The 15,867-nt window shown below is 34.6% G+C and overlaps 1 protein-coding gene across 1 annotated transcript; it reads left to right on the plus strand.

Moving 5' to 3' along the window:
* Positions 1-12,176: 12,176 nt before the first annotated feature.
* BDB00DRAFT_784433 (uncharacterized protein) lies at positions 12,177-13,375 on the plus strand (the record flags this gene model as incomplete). Its single annotated transcript, XM_053120462.1, has 2 exons — positions 12,177-12,250; positions 13,135-13,375. 2 exons carry the CDS (start codon positions 12,177-12,179, stop codon positions 13,373-13,375), a joined length of 315 nt encoding a protein of 104 aa, XP_052984199.1.
* Positions 13,376-15,867: the final 2,492 nt, after the last annotated feature.

The following is a 15,867-nucleotide window of genomic DNA, read 5'->3' on the forward strand; positions in this document are numbered from 1 at the left end:
GTGCTATTTGAGCTCAGTGAAAGAATGTCCCTACTCTTCAATTTTCGCACCGCTCTCGTCGTCGTCTGTATGTTTACACTTTGGTCCGTGGAAAATCATGAGGCACTCGACAGTGCGTCCTTATGCTGTCGGTGCTGCTACAAATTGCGCAGGTGTATGTGAAATGCTATGTCGTAGGTAGTGAGGGCGGTGGCACCGGGCCCGATAATACTATCGTGCTTACTAGTCGAGCTAAGCTCGGCGCTGTTAGTAGACTCTGGCTTCCTCGAGCTGACAGATTTTACGTTTTTGAATTCGCTTCATTGAGGCGATGAGCAACTGTATATCAGAAACGTTTTGCTAGGAACCAAGATTATGATGACATCTTCATCAAAACTCGTATGTGCACTTTGTAATCGATACTTGTAGCGTCAAAAACCCCAGATTGTAATTGATGCTAATTGAAGCCTTCGAAAGCGTCTAAAAAGCTTACAAAAGCATTATAAAAAAACAAAAGAAATTGGTACGGTATCGTCTGAGTTAATGCAAAGCATGGACACTTTGCCTCCTCATATGGACACGGTGCTTCAACAATTAACTTGTCTTCGCCATGGCTTGACGGAAACTTCTTTTTTGCACGTTTTCGGCGACTACTTGCTTGTTGATAAGCTTTCTTTTGCGCTGCCAACTTGGCTTTTAGTGTCGATAGCTCTTCTTCAACTCCTTTGAGCTTAAGCTTTGCAGTCGCATTCTCCATTTGAAGGTCATTTTTGGATTGTTACTTGCTTACTGTTGCTTCCACCATTTCTTTTTGGTCTCCTCGTACGCAAATTGGGCGGGCACATGTTCCTGTTTAACTGATGGTTTCTTCACGTCCGACATGAGTAACCGTGTAGGGATCAGAAGCGCACCAGCTTTTGTGTCGCGTAAGTATCTCGCATATTGATGGTGGACTGAGCTGTATAGCAAGTACTTGATGGGCATGTCTCTCGAATAGAATCCTTGTATCCGACCGATCCTAGTATAGAGTTAGCTAAACCAATGGGGTTGAGTTTCACGATAAAGTTGTATTACCCAAGTTCAATGTATACGATAACAGTACCTTGTATTATTTCGATTCCGTCCTCCTGGAGGTTTTTTGCTTGCGATATATCTATTACTCGCTCCTTTGTAACTAGGCTGCAGCGATTAGCATAAATGAATTGAAGGACTGCCTTCAGAACGGCTAGGACAGACATGAAACAATTTATTACGTGTACAGTAGTAACAATATCAAGCGCTAGGCACACCATTATTAAATCTTTTGTCGAGTTGATTCGATACTTGGCGAACTCCAACTTTTTGTCGCGGTTGGTGTTCTTCCTTTTTCTCCTTGTTCTACTTATAGCTTCTGCTTATTCAGTCTTGTATGCGTAATCCTCGTCATCAGGGATACTGACATTGTCCGCATTTCGTCTTGTTCTCGTCCCCCGCATAGATCATCCAAAGCATCTGTAGCATGAAAACTGGGTAGATAACACTAGCTGTTGCTGCTATCATATTGTTGACACCACGATATAATAAGTAGATATAATTATTTGCCACTCGTATTCGAGCCATGCAAATATCTTTTAACTGCCTCTTGCTTCTCTACATGTTGCAAATTTGAATAAGGTAAGGCAAGCCGGTCGATTTAAACCAATAAAGAGAATGAAGAAACAATGTCGCATACCTCGTATTCAAGGGATTTTAAGATTGATTGAAAGCATGTAGACGTCTAATACAAGCCTGAATCCCTTTAGCACACTTATTGTCTCGTTCCGGCTATGCGCTACCGATACATAAGTAGTACGTCATTTCCTTGCATCCCCGGTATCAATCATGGATTGTATGGCTTTCCTTAACATGTTGACCTTCAACGTCGTTCTTACTTATATTTGGCACTTTCTTCGAAATTGTGGTCACCCTCCTCATCCTCTTGCCTTTCGCCTTTTCCCATTGCTGAAAGAAATATGTGTCATACATCGTGCCTCATACCAAGTGCAGCCGCACCAAGACACGTATCAAGTACTCCAAGGATGTCTTGGAAATCGTGGATCCGCTCCACATATTGTCAAGGCTGACAGAGTATTTTCTATGGCAACCATCAACGTAACGCTGAGGCCTTCTTGAGAAGTAGGAAGCAGTTTGGGGATAAACAAATTGTTACTAAGGTGGATGTTTGCTGGGGTTTAGATATACTAAATGTGCTGGTTGGAGAAGAGAAGTTGTAAGTCCCGTTTGGCAGTATGCTTCTCTTTGTGACTATCAAGCACTTTTTTTGAGGATGTCCTAGCTGGGACGAGCGAGACGAATGCAATTGTGTAGTTGCGTGTCGAAATCAATTGGAGAACTCATAGCTAGAAGACACAAGACATAAGGTAACATTCCTTTCTATAAAAAGCATTTTGTATTTGGGAAAAAGGCATGACGCCATGCTCTTAGTAAATAATAAACGAAAACAATGGATCCTTTGCACCTGTGCTTTGTAGTTTCTATGTTTATGATTTTGGATTTTTCTTTCTCTTACTTGCAAATGCAGCTGATCCGCACATGCCAAAGTTTGATGTGAGAAACGTGAGCTTACTGCAAACAGTGGCAAATGTATACTTATTATACAGTCAATCCTGTTTCTTTATTTTCATCCACACTTTTTGCAGCTTTTTTGGAAGCAATCCCGTTGCTGGTAAACTTAGTTAAACACACTTAAAGCCGTCCTCGTCTTTTGCAGGTCCTCACTTTTTGCAGACTCTCTTATGGAAGACCACTACAGTACTGCAAAAACGGGGGACAACTGTGGCCGATAAACTTACAGTATCGCGGATAAGACGCTGCATGCATATGTAGCTTAAAAAAAGGCGGGAATTTAACTGCACTTCTAGTAGTAAGCGCTGTCAAGCGTATGCATGCAGGATACATACATCACACTCATACAATAAGTTACAGACACGTTGTAACGCTATCTTCAGTGCCTGATCTGCCAAGTATCTTGTAATTATATATATATAAAGAGAGAGAATAAGTACTGTACAATGTATGTAGCTACCCAATGTCAGGTCCGACGTCTGTGATATAACAGCAGATATATTGTTTTGTAATATTATGGGTTCCGTACATTTTCGTTTTATTGGCGCATCAAACGGGGGATAGTATTTAGCTAGTTCTGTATGTGAAGTGCTTCATCACAATACCTATACTAGGTCTAGGACTTTCCGACGTATAATTATCGTTCTTTGAAGGAGAATATCATTTTCATCACACACACCTTATTCACTTTGCAGCAAGTGCTCATAAACGATATGTAAAAAAGGCTGGCTGCTGTGCATCATCCATAATTTGCAGAATCAACTGTAGATATGAGTATAGCCAAATGAGTGCATATTGCATGAGCTAAACATTATTACTAAAATTTTATGGAATATCATTTTGAGGTACTTTGATGCTAATTGGGGTTAGGATTTGACACAGATATACGCTATACAGTTATTATATAATATTTCAATATGTACAGAAAACCTATGTATGGCTTAATCTGTAACTGTTGCGGGTTGATCGTCAAGGGTGAGTTCGCTATCGACTTTTCTTTTTTTCGCGTTCGTCTTTTTGGTATGGTAGAAGGAATGGCTTAGAATTGGTTGGATGGTTGATGGATGAAACGATGCGTGCTTTCAGTTTGTCTTTGTTACTGCAGCAACTCTAGTTTCTTCCTTTATACTTTTGCGGGCCCACGCTAATTCCAGCAAATAAAAAAAGTCGCAAACAAAATTCTCTCTGCAAGTGGGGTATGGTGCCCAGTCCTCAAGCTTGGTCAGTCTGCATACATATCCTTCTGGACAATCAGCAATTAGAAACTGCATATAAAGGCCTATCAATTTTGTTTCGAAGAGATGTATGTAAGCATATTATCCAACAAACTAGGCAACAGACCTTAACCACCTTATTTGAGTTTCGCTACACCACTAGTTTGTACCTACCAGAAAGGATGTAGCCACAAGTCCTCATGTTACGTAGCTGAGTGAAGTTGGCGCGCTCAAGATCGACCAGCATATCCTTCAATGTTTTCAGGCATTTCATGCCCAACTCCATAATTGATTTAGTGCTGCTTCGATCATTAAACGCACCAGCTTCGATGGCGCCCAACTCCATCAGCGGTGCTTTGTACAAAAGGTCAACTTTTGTGCCAACTTTTTTATGTGAAGTGGCTTCCACGGAACCAATTGAGCGCTCTTGGTTCTGAGCTTCTGATGTCGCTTTGCTGGCGTTTCCCCCACTATTGATTGTTTTGAATACGTCTTCCTATTTATTTTTAGTCCAGATGTTTTTATATATACCTGATAGCAGTAATAAACTCAGATGTGTCAAAGCAGCTGTCTAAAAACTCCCATGCACACTTCAGGAGATCAGACTCTGAATGCTCTTTGTCAAAATATTTGTGGAACAGTAAACGCACGGACAGTATTGTTGATAACCGTATCTAACAAAGGTCTGCCTGCTGTAAGTCGACTTTGTACGAGTTGGCATAATCGTAAATATCACATAAGTTGTTCTAGTAAAAGCAAGAGAAAAGGAAAAAGGTTAATTCAATATTCTGATTCGGGGTACTGTGACAAAATTTCCTCACTTTTTCTCCAAATGATACAGCGAATTCTTCAAGTTCTGCAGGTAGAGAGCATCATTAATAAATAAAAATCTTTAAACTTAATTTTTTAAAAAGATATATCATTTCGAAATTAAAAATTGATTAATTAATTTTTAATTTCTTTGAAAAAAATAATTATTTTTTTCGGATAGACAAAAAATTAAAAAATTTTTTATGGAAAAACAATTATCTGTGAATTCTGCAATACCCAAAATTAAAATTTTGGTTGAGAATTCAGAACCTTTTTCTTCTTTAAAAAAGAACCATAAAAAGAAGCACTTCGTAAGTTAAGAACTTACGAATTTTTTTAAGGTTCAACAATGCTCAGAGATGGCACCTTTGGAGCACAAAATCTGCGGATTTCCTTGAGTTCATCGTTGTCAAAATATTCTTTCCACGCGATGTCCGAGGGATCAAAGATCACCGAGTGAACAGGACTTTCAAAGGACATACAAGACAGAGATTAATATCAATCCGGTGTACAATCATTGATCGTTGTGTAGACTTACTGTTCGAATTCGGCTTTCGTTACCAACTTCGCCATTTGCTCCTCGACAAACTTCCCACTCTTCAACTTCCACATCTTGTTCTTCTGGATAGACGCGTACAGATCTGCGACTTTCTTCTTATCCTCTACACTTAGTTTTTTTGGAATATCTGCGGATGAGGTCGAAGTAGTAGTGGAGCTTGCGGCGGCGGCAAAGGAGGTAGTAGGAGTAGTAGTGGAGCTACTTGCTCGCGTTCTGTGCGCACTAAGAATTGCCACAGCAACTTCCCCCCAGCTCGGGTTTCCTTTTCGCTTGATTTGAGTTTTGTAATAGTATTTTGGCGTCCTGCTATTAGTTATCTAACTAATTATAATCTACTAGCTGTAATATAGATAATAGAATTACTATGATCGGTATAACCATCAGTGGCCGAATTAATTATTGATTTACAATAAAAATAATAAAAATTGAATTTTTTTATTTATATTGGTAGCCTCCCACAAGAAAAAAAAGAGCGATTGTTTAAAGTATATAACAACAAATAAAAATGAACACAATACAACACAACACACTGAACAACTCGATATTGAAATTAAAAATTTAATTGATATTAAATGGACTTTTCTTGATAAATCTTAGCCTGAAATGCAACATAGATTTAATCATAGAACAGCTATTAAAGATATGAAGAATGATACAATAAATGATATAAAGGATGTATTACTTAATAGATTTGGATTTATACCTGTATTTTATTTTCTTACAGTTTTATATGGAAATATTGAATATCCAGGGCCATACCGCAAGATTGAAAAAGGACTTGCATTATTATATCATATGGTATCAGGTGTATCAGGAAAGGATATGTATACTGTTATGCCATATGCAACATTTTATGATTTATATAAGCGGTTCTGGATTACTAACTATAATGAATTGAATAAAAAGGTAAAACAAGATCTTGATAGTATGTTCTCATCACCACGTATTCGCATTCTATCAGCAATAATAAACAATCCAGATGGTTTTAAGAATGTTACACTATTTATTGATGAACATGATAGTAAAATAAAGTATAATAAACCAAATGAGTCACATTCATAATTATATTCATATAAATTAAAAAGGCCAGCTGTACGTACACAACTTATACAGGATATGAATGAAATAATTACACATGTTTCAGTATCTGAAAAATGGGCTATCAGAAATGATGGTACTATGTTTATTATATGAAACTATATAAAAAAATAAGTGAGGCAGATTGTTTAGGAATGGATGGTGGATATAACTTATTTATACAAAAGTTTAAAGATAATGCGACAGATGCTGGATATAGTTTTTATGATTGTAATTTTTTACATCCCATAAGAAAAGAACCAGGACAAAAGTTAACAATCAATGAGACATACTTTAATAACAAGTTTGGATCATTTCGTTCAGCAATAGAAGCACAGTTCTCTATGTTAGGCTCTAAATTTGAACGATTTAATAATAATCGTGCAGCATTGCAAATAACCGATATAAGATATTATAATATTCAGTTTCATGTTGCTTGTATTCTTACTAATATATGGCGATTTGTAAATAAGTATAATATAGAGGTACAACCACATCATAAATTATGGTATGGAAAAGATTTTGAATTCCTAAGTAAGAAAAATAAACTTGACTTAGTATTTTCAAATGAGCAAAAAGTAAATACTGAATATAACAAAATGGTTGACATGGCAGCAGAAATATCTACAGCTTAACATTAATCAATCAATAGATATGGCTATAGATAGTGAGGACGAAACTGAAAATAATAAATCTAAACGCAAGAGAAAAAATCAAAGAGAACAGAGAAATATAGAACATAGTAATTCATATGAAATTGAGAAGATTGTAGGATATATGTATACTGATAATAAGTACATATTTGAGGTTAAGTGGGTTAGATATAGTGTAAAGGATAATAGTTGGTTATCAGTTGATAAGGTTAATTCCCCAGAAATGCTACATGAATATATGGCCACACATGGTATTCAGCTCTAAACTAATATCTTACTTATTTGCTTATTAAAAAATCTCATATTGAAACTGACCGCATCAACCTTTCGTTTACTTGCCCAATTATATTTATGTTTTATGCATTCATTAGTTATACTTGTACTTATATTAGTATGTGTTGATTTATTTTTGACGTCAGTTTCTTTTGTTATATCTATATCATCTATCATAGCCTGTTTTATATTCTTATGCTTTTTAAAATATTCTTTTGGCTGTATTTCTTCTACTATTTGCTGGTTTCTCCATTTGTTTTTAATGTGTCTTCTTTTCTTTTTACGTTTTGGTATATTATTTGGTATGTTGCAGTCACTGCTTTTCTCTGATTCAAATGTACTTACATCTATATATTTATGTTTCTCTATATCTCCTGGTGGGTTTTCCCAATCAGTAGTATCATTTTCAACATCATCACATTTTATATCATTAAACACATCTTACCAATGCCTACAATCTGCTGATGGTGGTACCTTTACAGTTGACCATCCTCTATTATTTTGTTGAGGCGGTTTATGTTGTTTATTGTTCTGTGTATTATTACTATTATGTTTTTCTTCTTGTTCCTTCATATATTCTTCTGTATCAGCTAATTCTTATAGTTCCTCTACTGTTTTATCCATCGGTGTATATTTTTTAATATCATCCTGACCACTATTATGTGCATAACGGATAAATGTATGCTGATCTTGGTATTCGTTTCGAATTCACCTTTGTATAAGTCCTCATATATATCCATGTTTTCATAATACATGAATTTATTTTCATAATCCTTCACCTTCATTGTGTATGGATTCCATATTATATGACCTTTACGGTTCTTATCAACATAGATAATATATAAACGATTGAGCGTTGGCTCTAACTCATATACTGATTTGTTTTTGTATAACATGTGCGGCATATAGTTACTATTCAGTATTATTGGCATATTTTTCTTTTTAGTTATTGACTTTGTGAATTTGCCATTAAGTTTTAACTGTGTTCCTTCTAACATTTGGTTTCTGTTTCTTCATTATACATAAAATCATAATCATCATCCTTATAATCTGACTAATCATTTTCTTTATTCATTAGATATGCTCGATGACCACCTTGTTCTAATACATCAATGTTATATGTCTTACCTACATTTGATGGACCTACAATCCAGTATTGTGGTATCTTATTTTTACCACCAAACATTGTTTCAATACCAAACATAGACCACATATGTAATTTATTTCCAGGGTTATTTTCCATATCTGCATCATGAAAGTAAGAATTTAAATTTGATTTTACAGTATCATATTTCCATAGCAATTCTGGATATATTTCAGTAGCCTTCCACATATTAAGCTGCTTAGTAATTAACTGATATCCAAGTAACTGTTGGTGCATTTTTCTGGTTCTAATTTCATAATTTGATCCATATCATAACAAATATAATCTTTTCCTTTCATACAATAGCTAATAGACTTTTGTGGATTACCACCTGGTTTAATATTTGGACTAACACCATCAATAGTAAAGAATTTACGTGCTGTTTTTGTGTCGAACCGCTCATCCATTTGTATCCATATGTGTACATGTTTCTCATTGGTTTCTGGTGCAATTTCATCACATGCAATTGCCTTTTCAATTCGATAACCAATACGTTCATGTTTTATAAAGCATTCCATGATTTGCTCTTTTGTTAAATGGAAGTCCTTATAAATATATGTGAACAGCCCTTTAGTATTTTGGAATCGGAATTCTTTGCCGCCCTGCAAGGAATCTACACCAGAGGTGTTACCCTCTAACATTGCATCGGAAAATTGAGGATTTGAGGATTTGAGGATTTGAGGATTTGAGGATTTGAGGAACTCACATATTCTCGGATTCTTCTAATTATTTTATTGCGTGCATTATCTTTAGTTTTTTTATCTACTTTAGCCTGTGTAAGGTCTTTTTCGAGTTCTGACCTCAGTTGTGTGACAAGAGGCTCATACTCAATATGCTGATGGTTTTCAGCAAGGTGTTCTGCTCTTTCAATTAAGAGCGTCAATATAACTCCTAAAATAGGAACAAATTCAGCCATAATGGCTAAGAATGCGAGAAGGTTGAGTTGGTTCATGTCGATTGTTGAAGTAATAAAGATAAGAAATATAACAAATATATTTTGCTTTATATTCTGTGGTGTTATTTTTATATTTACAAAAAATTCAATTTTTATTTTTTTCAAAAATTTAAATATATGCATGCCAAGACATTCGTGCATGAATTATTTCAATAAAAATTAATTTGGCTATCCTGACATATCTTAGCTAATAAGCTATCTAGGGTTACTAGATTGCATTAAAATCATCATAACTATGGCCGGTCCCCTTTGTTTGTTGTAAGGAACGCGAGCTTTTACTCACAAACTCAACGTTTTTTCATTCTGCAGGCTTGTCGAAAGCAATTGCTCCATTTGCTCTGATAGTCCTCTTCAATATCACTGTACTCGGCAATAAACGAGCAGTTCTGTTTAACATAGGACTGTAGTGTAGCATTGGTGTTCGCTTCTAAGTAATTCAGTGCATCTTTACAAATGGATTAGTTGAGTAGGAATGCTAAGGCCCGAATACGCTTACTTTGAAGCAGAGGATTTGCTGTTTCCATGGTGATGTCACTGTTGCTGTTAGTTACCAATGGTGTCTGTGAACAATGCTGCGTGTTTGGATCGTAATTTGATTTTTACTATTTATGACGCTTCGCAGTCACACGTTACAAACGTGATTTGACGCAATGTGGTTTACATATGCAGTCAGTGAAACCATTTTCTTGTAACTCTTTGCCTGTGTGCCGTTTACTCTTTTTCATCTATCTTTCAGTCCTCTAAGGGGGCTCTCTTGTGGATAAATGCCGCTTGATCTCCCAAGTGGTTATTGATGCATACCTAGAAGGGCAAACTTTGTGCTTTCAACGTCCCTCTCAATCTCTGGAATTAAACTTTTCAACTGTTAACCAACTATTATCCTTTACACTATATCCAACCTACTTAACCTCAAATATATACTTATTATCAGTATACACATGTCCTACAATCTTCTCAATTTCATATGAATTACTATGTTCTATATTTCTCTGTTCTCTTTGATTTTTTCTCTTGCGTTTAGATGTATTATTTTCAGTTTCGTCCTCACTATCTATAGCCATATCTATTGATTGATTAATGTTAAGCTGTAGAAATTTCTGCTGCATGTCAACCATTTCGTTATATTCAGTATTCACTTTTTGCTCATCTGAAAATACTAAGTCAAGTTTGTTTTTCTTACTTGGGAATTCACAATCTTTTCCATACCATAATTTATGATGTGGTTGTACCTCTATATTATACTTATTTACAAATCGCCATATATTAGTAAGAATACAAGCAACACGAAACTGAATACTATAATATCTTATATCAGTTATTTGCAGTGCTGCACGATTATTATTAAATCGTTCAAATTTAGAGCCTAACATAGAGAACTGTGCTTCTATTGCTGAGCGAAATGATCCAAACTTGTTATAACGTATGTCTCATTGATTGTTAACTTTTGTCCTGGTTCTTTTCTTATAGGATGTAAAAAATTACGATCATAAAAACTATATACAGCATCTGTCGCATTATCTTTAAACTTTTGTATAAATAATTTATATCTACCATCCATTCCTAAACAATCTGCCTCACTTATTTTTTTATATAGTTTCATATTAATAAACATAGTACCATCATTTCTGATAGCCCATTTTTCAGATACTGAAACATGTGTAATTATTTCATTCATATCCTGTATAAGTTGTGTACGTCTAGCTGGCCTTTTTAATTTATATGAATATAATTGTGAATGTGACTCATTTGGTTTATTATACTTTATTTTACTATCATGTTCATCAATAAATAGTGTAACATGCTTAAAACCATCTGGATTGTTTATTATTGCTGATAGAATGCGAATACGTGGTGATGAGAACATACTATCTAGATCTTATTTTACCTTTTTATTCAATTCATTATAGTTAGTAATCCAGAACCGCTTATATAAGTCATAAAATGTTGCATATGGCATAATAGTATGCATATCCTTTCCTGATACACCTGATACTATATGATATAATAATGCAAGTCCTTTTTCAATCTCGCGGTATGGCCCTGGATATTCAATATTTCCATATAAAACTGTAAGAAAATAAAATACAGGTATAAATCCAAATCTATTAAGTAATACATCCTTTATATCATTTATTGTATTACTCTTCATATCTTTAATAGCTGTTCTATGATTAAATCTATGTTGCATTTCAGGCCAAGATTTATCAAGAAAAGTCCATTTATTATCAATTAAATTTTTAATTTCAATATCGAGTTGTTTAGTGTGTTGTGTTGTATTATGTTCGACGGATATTTTGGGATATTTGTTTATCCAAAACTTTTTTACATATTTATAGTTATTTTAAATTTTTTGTTATGATTATAAATATATGTAACATCAAGAAACCAATATTATATTTATGGATGAAAAAAAATATTTCATTTATTTTTTATTTGCTCAATTAAGAATATCCATCTTCATTTTTATTTTTGTTATATACTTTAAACAATCGCTCTTTTTTTTCTCATGGGAGGCTACCGATATAAATAAAAAAATTCAATTTTTATTATTTTTATTGTAAATCATAATTAATTCAGCCACTGATGGTTATACCGATCATAGTAATTCTATTATCTACATTACAGCTAGTAGATTATAATTGGTTAGACAACTAATAGTAGGACGCCAAACTACTAATACAAAACTCAAATCAAGCAAAAGGAAACCTGAGCTGGGGGAAGTTGCTGTGGCAATTCTTAGCGTGCACAGAACGCGAGTAAGCAGCTCCACCACTACTCCTACTACCTCCTTTGCCGCGCCGCAAGCTCCACTACTACTTCAACCTCATCCGCAGATATTCCAGAAAAACTGAGCGTAGAGGATAAGAAGAAAGTCGCAGATCTGTACGCGTCTTTCCAGAAGAACAAGATGTGGAAGTTGAAGAGTGGGAAGTTTGTCGAGGAGCAAATGGCGAAGTTGGTAACGAAAGCCGAATTCGAACAGTAAGTCTACACGGCAATCAATGATGTACACCAGATTGATATTAATCTCTGTCTTGTATGTCCTTTGAAAGTCCTGTTCACTTGTAATCTTTGATCCCTCGGACATCGCGTAGAAAGAATATTTTGACGACGATGAACTCAAGGAAATCCGCGGATTTCGTGCTCCAAAGGTGCCATCTCTGAGCATTGTTGAACCTTAAAAAATTCGTAAGTTCTTAACTTACGAAGTGCTTCTTTTTATGGTTCTTTTCAAAGAAGAAAAAGGTTATGAATTCTCAACCAAAATTTTAATTTTGGTATTGCAGAATTCACAGATAATTGTTTTTCCATAAAAAATTTTTAATTTTTTGTCTTGGCAAAAACTATTATCCGAAAAAAATGATTATTTTTTTCAAAGAAATTAAAATTAATTAATTAATTTTAATTTCGAAATGATATATCTTTTTAAAAAATTAACTTTAAAGATTTTTATTTATTAATGATGCTCTCTACCTGCAGAACTTGAAGAATTCGCTGTATTATTTGGAGAAAAAGTGAGGAAATTTTGTCACAGTACCCTGAATCAGAATATTGAATTAACCTTTTTCCTTTTCTCTTGCTTTTGCTAGAACAACTTGTGTGATATTTACGATCATGCCAACTCGTACAAAGTCGACTTATAGCAGGCAGACCTTTGTTGGATACGGTTATCAATAATGCTGTCCATGCGTTTACTGTTCCACAAATATTTTGACAAAGAGCATTCAGAGTCTGATCTCCTGAAGTGTGCATGGGAGTTTTTAGACAGCTGCTTTGATGCATCTGAGTTTATTACTGCTATCAGGTATATATAAAAACATCTGGACTAAAAATAATCAGGAAGACATATTCAAAACAATCAATAGTGGGGGAAAGGCCAGCAAAGCGACATCAAAAGCTCAGAACCAAGAGCACTTAATTGGTTCCGTGGAAGCCACTTCACGTAAAAAAGTTGGCACAAAAGTTGACCTTTTGTACAAAGCACCGCTGATGGAGTTGGGCGCCATCGAAGTTGGTGCGTTTAATGATCGAAGCAGCACTAAATCAATTATGGAGTTGGGCATGAAATGCCTGGAAAACATTGAAGGATATACTGGTCGATCTTGAGTGCACCAACTTCACTCAGCTACATAACATGTGGACTTGTGGCTACATCCTTTCTGGTAGGTACAAACTAGTGGTGTAGTGAAATTCAAATAAGGTGGTTAAGGTCTGTTGCCTAGTTTGTTGGATAATATGCTTACATACATCTCTTCGAAACAAAATTGATAGGCCTTTATATGCAGTTTCTAATTGCCGATTGTCCAGAAGGATATGTATGCAGACTGACCAAGCTTGAGAACTGGGCACCATACCCCACTTGCGGAAAGAATTTTGTTTGTGACTTTTTTTATTTGCTGGAATTAGCGTGGGCCCGCAAAAGTATAATGGAAGAAACTAGAGTTGCTGCAGTAACAAAGACAAACCGAAAGCACGGATCGTTTCATCCATCAACCATCCAACCAATTCTAAGCCATTCCTTCTACCATACCAAAAAGACGAACGCGAAAAAAAGAAAAGTCGATAGCGAACTCACCCTTGACGATCAACCCGCAACAGTTACAGATAAAGCCATACATGGTTTTCTGTACATATTGAATATTATACAGGATTTTTCATCTCCTAGCGGACGTTTGAACTTTTATTTAGGCAGAAGGGATTTAATTTTAGGCAGAGTGGACATGAATGTTAATCTAAGTAGACATGAATAAAAGTTAATCTAGACATGAATAATAAATGATCTGGACATGAATGAAAATCGAGCTGGACATGAGTGAAAATTGGGCTGGACATGAATGAAAATCGATCTAGACATGAATGAAAATCAAGCTGGACATGAATAAAAATCGAGCTGGGCGAATGAACAATATCTATAAATTTTGTTATGAATAACAAATTTTATGATATTATTCTATTCTAGTCAAGCTCCGTTCATTTCATTACTCCGGGCGTCGAACTAAAGTTCTAGCCTAGAAGAGGGGGGTTTGCTCACTACCGTTGCACCACTTAGAGTGTTTTAAACATAATGGTTAAGATTAACCCTATTGGTTGAAAATCTTATAGTGTTTAAGAAATTATTTTTTTAATTAAAAAAAATTAATTTCATGATTTATTATAAACACTTAAAAATTATATTACTTATAATTTTTTACATATTTATAATTTCACTAAAATCATAACTCTAAGAGTTATCCCCCCTAGACATGAATAAAGATCGATCTGGACATGAATATAAAACGATCTAGATATGAATATAAATCGACCTGGACATGAATATAAATCGATCTGGACATGAGTAAAATCAATCTGGACAAAATAAAAATCGATCTATACATGAATGAAAATTATTCTGGACAAGAATAATAATCAATCTAAACATGAATAATAGACAACCTGGACATAATAACAGTCAACCTAGACATAGTTTTAGTCAACTAAGATATAATAAAAGTTGAAGTAGATAATATATTAAGTGTAGCAGAGCAGAATATTTGAGTACTTAAGATTTTCAATTCAAGTCAAGACATAATAGAAGTTAAGCAGTACAAAGCCAATGTCAAGATGTAGTAGTATGGCTGTTTCACTCGTGACAAGAAGCTTGTAGGCTGATGTACAGGAAATAGCAAGGGTGCGGCAGAAACTCACTGTGCACATAAGCCTATTTTGCTGCTGTGGGAACAGGGCCTGAGCGTTTCCCCTCATTTCTTTTACCCAGGTTGAGTTTGAAACAGATTAGAGGCTGGTTAATTTCTCAAACCCTAAATAATTCTTAGCTAAGATGATTATTCTCAATCATTAAGTCTAAATCACTCTAAGTAGCGCAACAATAGTGAGCAAATCCCTCCTCTAAGCAAGGAACACCTGGACACAGCTTAGCTTGACTATGAAAGGAATAACTAAAATTTATTTACTGTTTATAGTAAAATTAATTGTTATGGATTGAGCCTCTATGGTGCCCAGTCCTCAAGCTTGGTCAGTCTGCATACATATCCTTCTGGACAATCGGCAATTAGAAACTGCATATACAGGCCTATCAATTTTGTTTCGAAGAGATGTATGTAAGTATATTATCCAACAAACTAGGCAACAGACCTTAACTACCTTATTTGAATTTCGCTACACTACTAGTTTGTACCTACCAGAGTGGGTACTGCATTACCTTATTGGTTATAAATTAATATTTGTTTTATTAAAGAACTATTAATTTTTTATATCTAAATTGAATTTTATAATATAAATAAAAAATGGAGCAAATAGATTATACAACATTAATTACAGAGGAAGTAAATACTATTATTACTAATTATTGGACATTTCTTGAATGGAATTGGCCTATTATGCATAATAAATTCAAACATAGAACACAAATAAAACATATTAAATTTATTTGAAAAATTAAAGATATATTATTAAAAAAATTAGGTTATACAGCTGTATTTTTTTCTTAGTTGTACTATACACAAATAAAGAGTATCCAGCTCCTTATTTTGAATTAAAAAAAGGCTTATTTTTATTATATCATTTAGTTTCGGGTATTTCTAGAGATGAAATTGAAAAAT

This window comes from Zychaea mexicana (genome assembly GCF_025766255.1).
Source record: "Zychaea mexicana strain RSA 1403 chromosome Unknown BDB00scaffold_7, whole genome shotgun sequence".
NCBI lineage: Eukaryota > Fungi > Mucoromycota > Mucoromycetes > Mucorales > Lichtheimiaceae > Zychaea > Zychaea mexicana.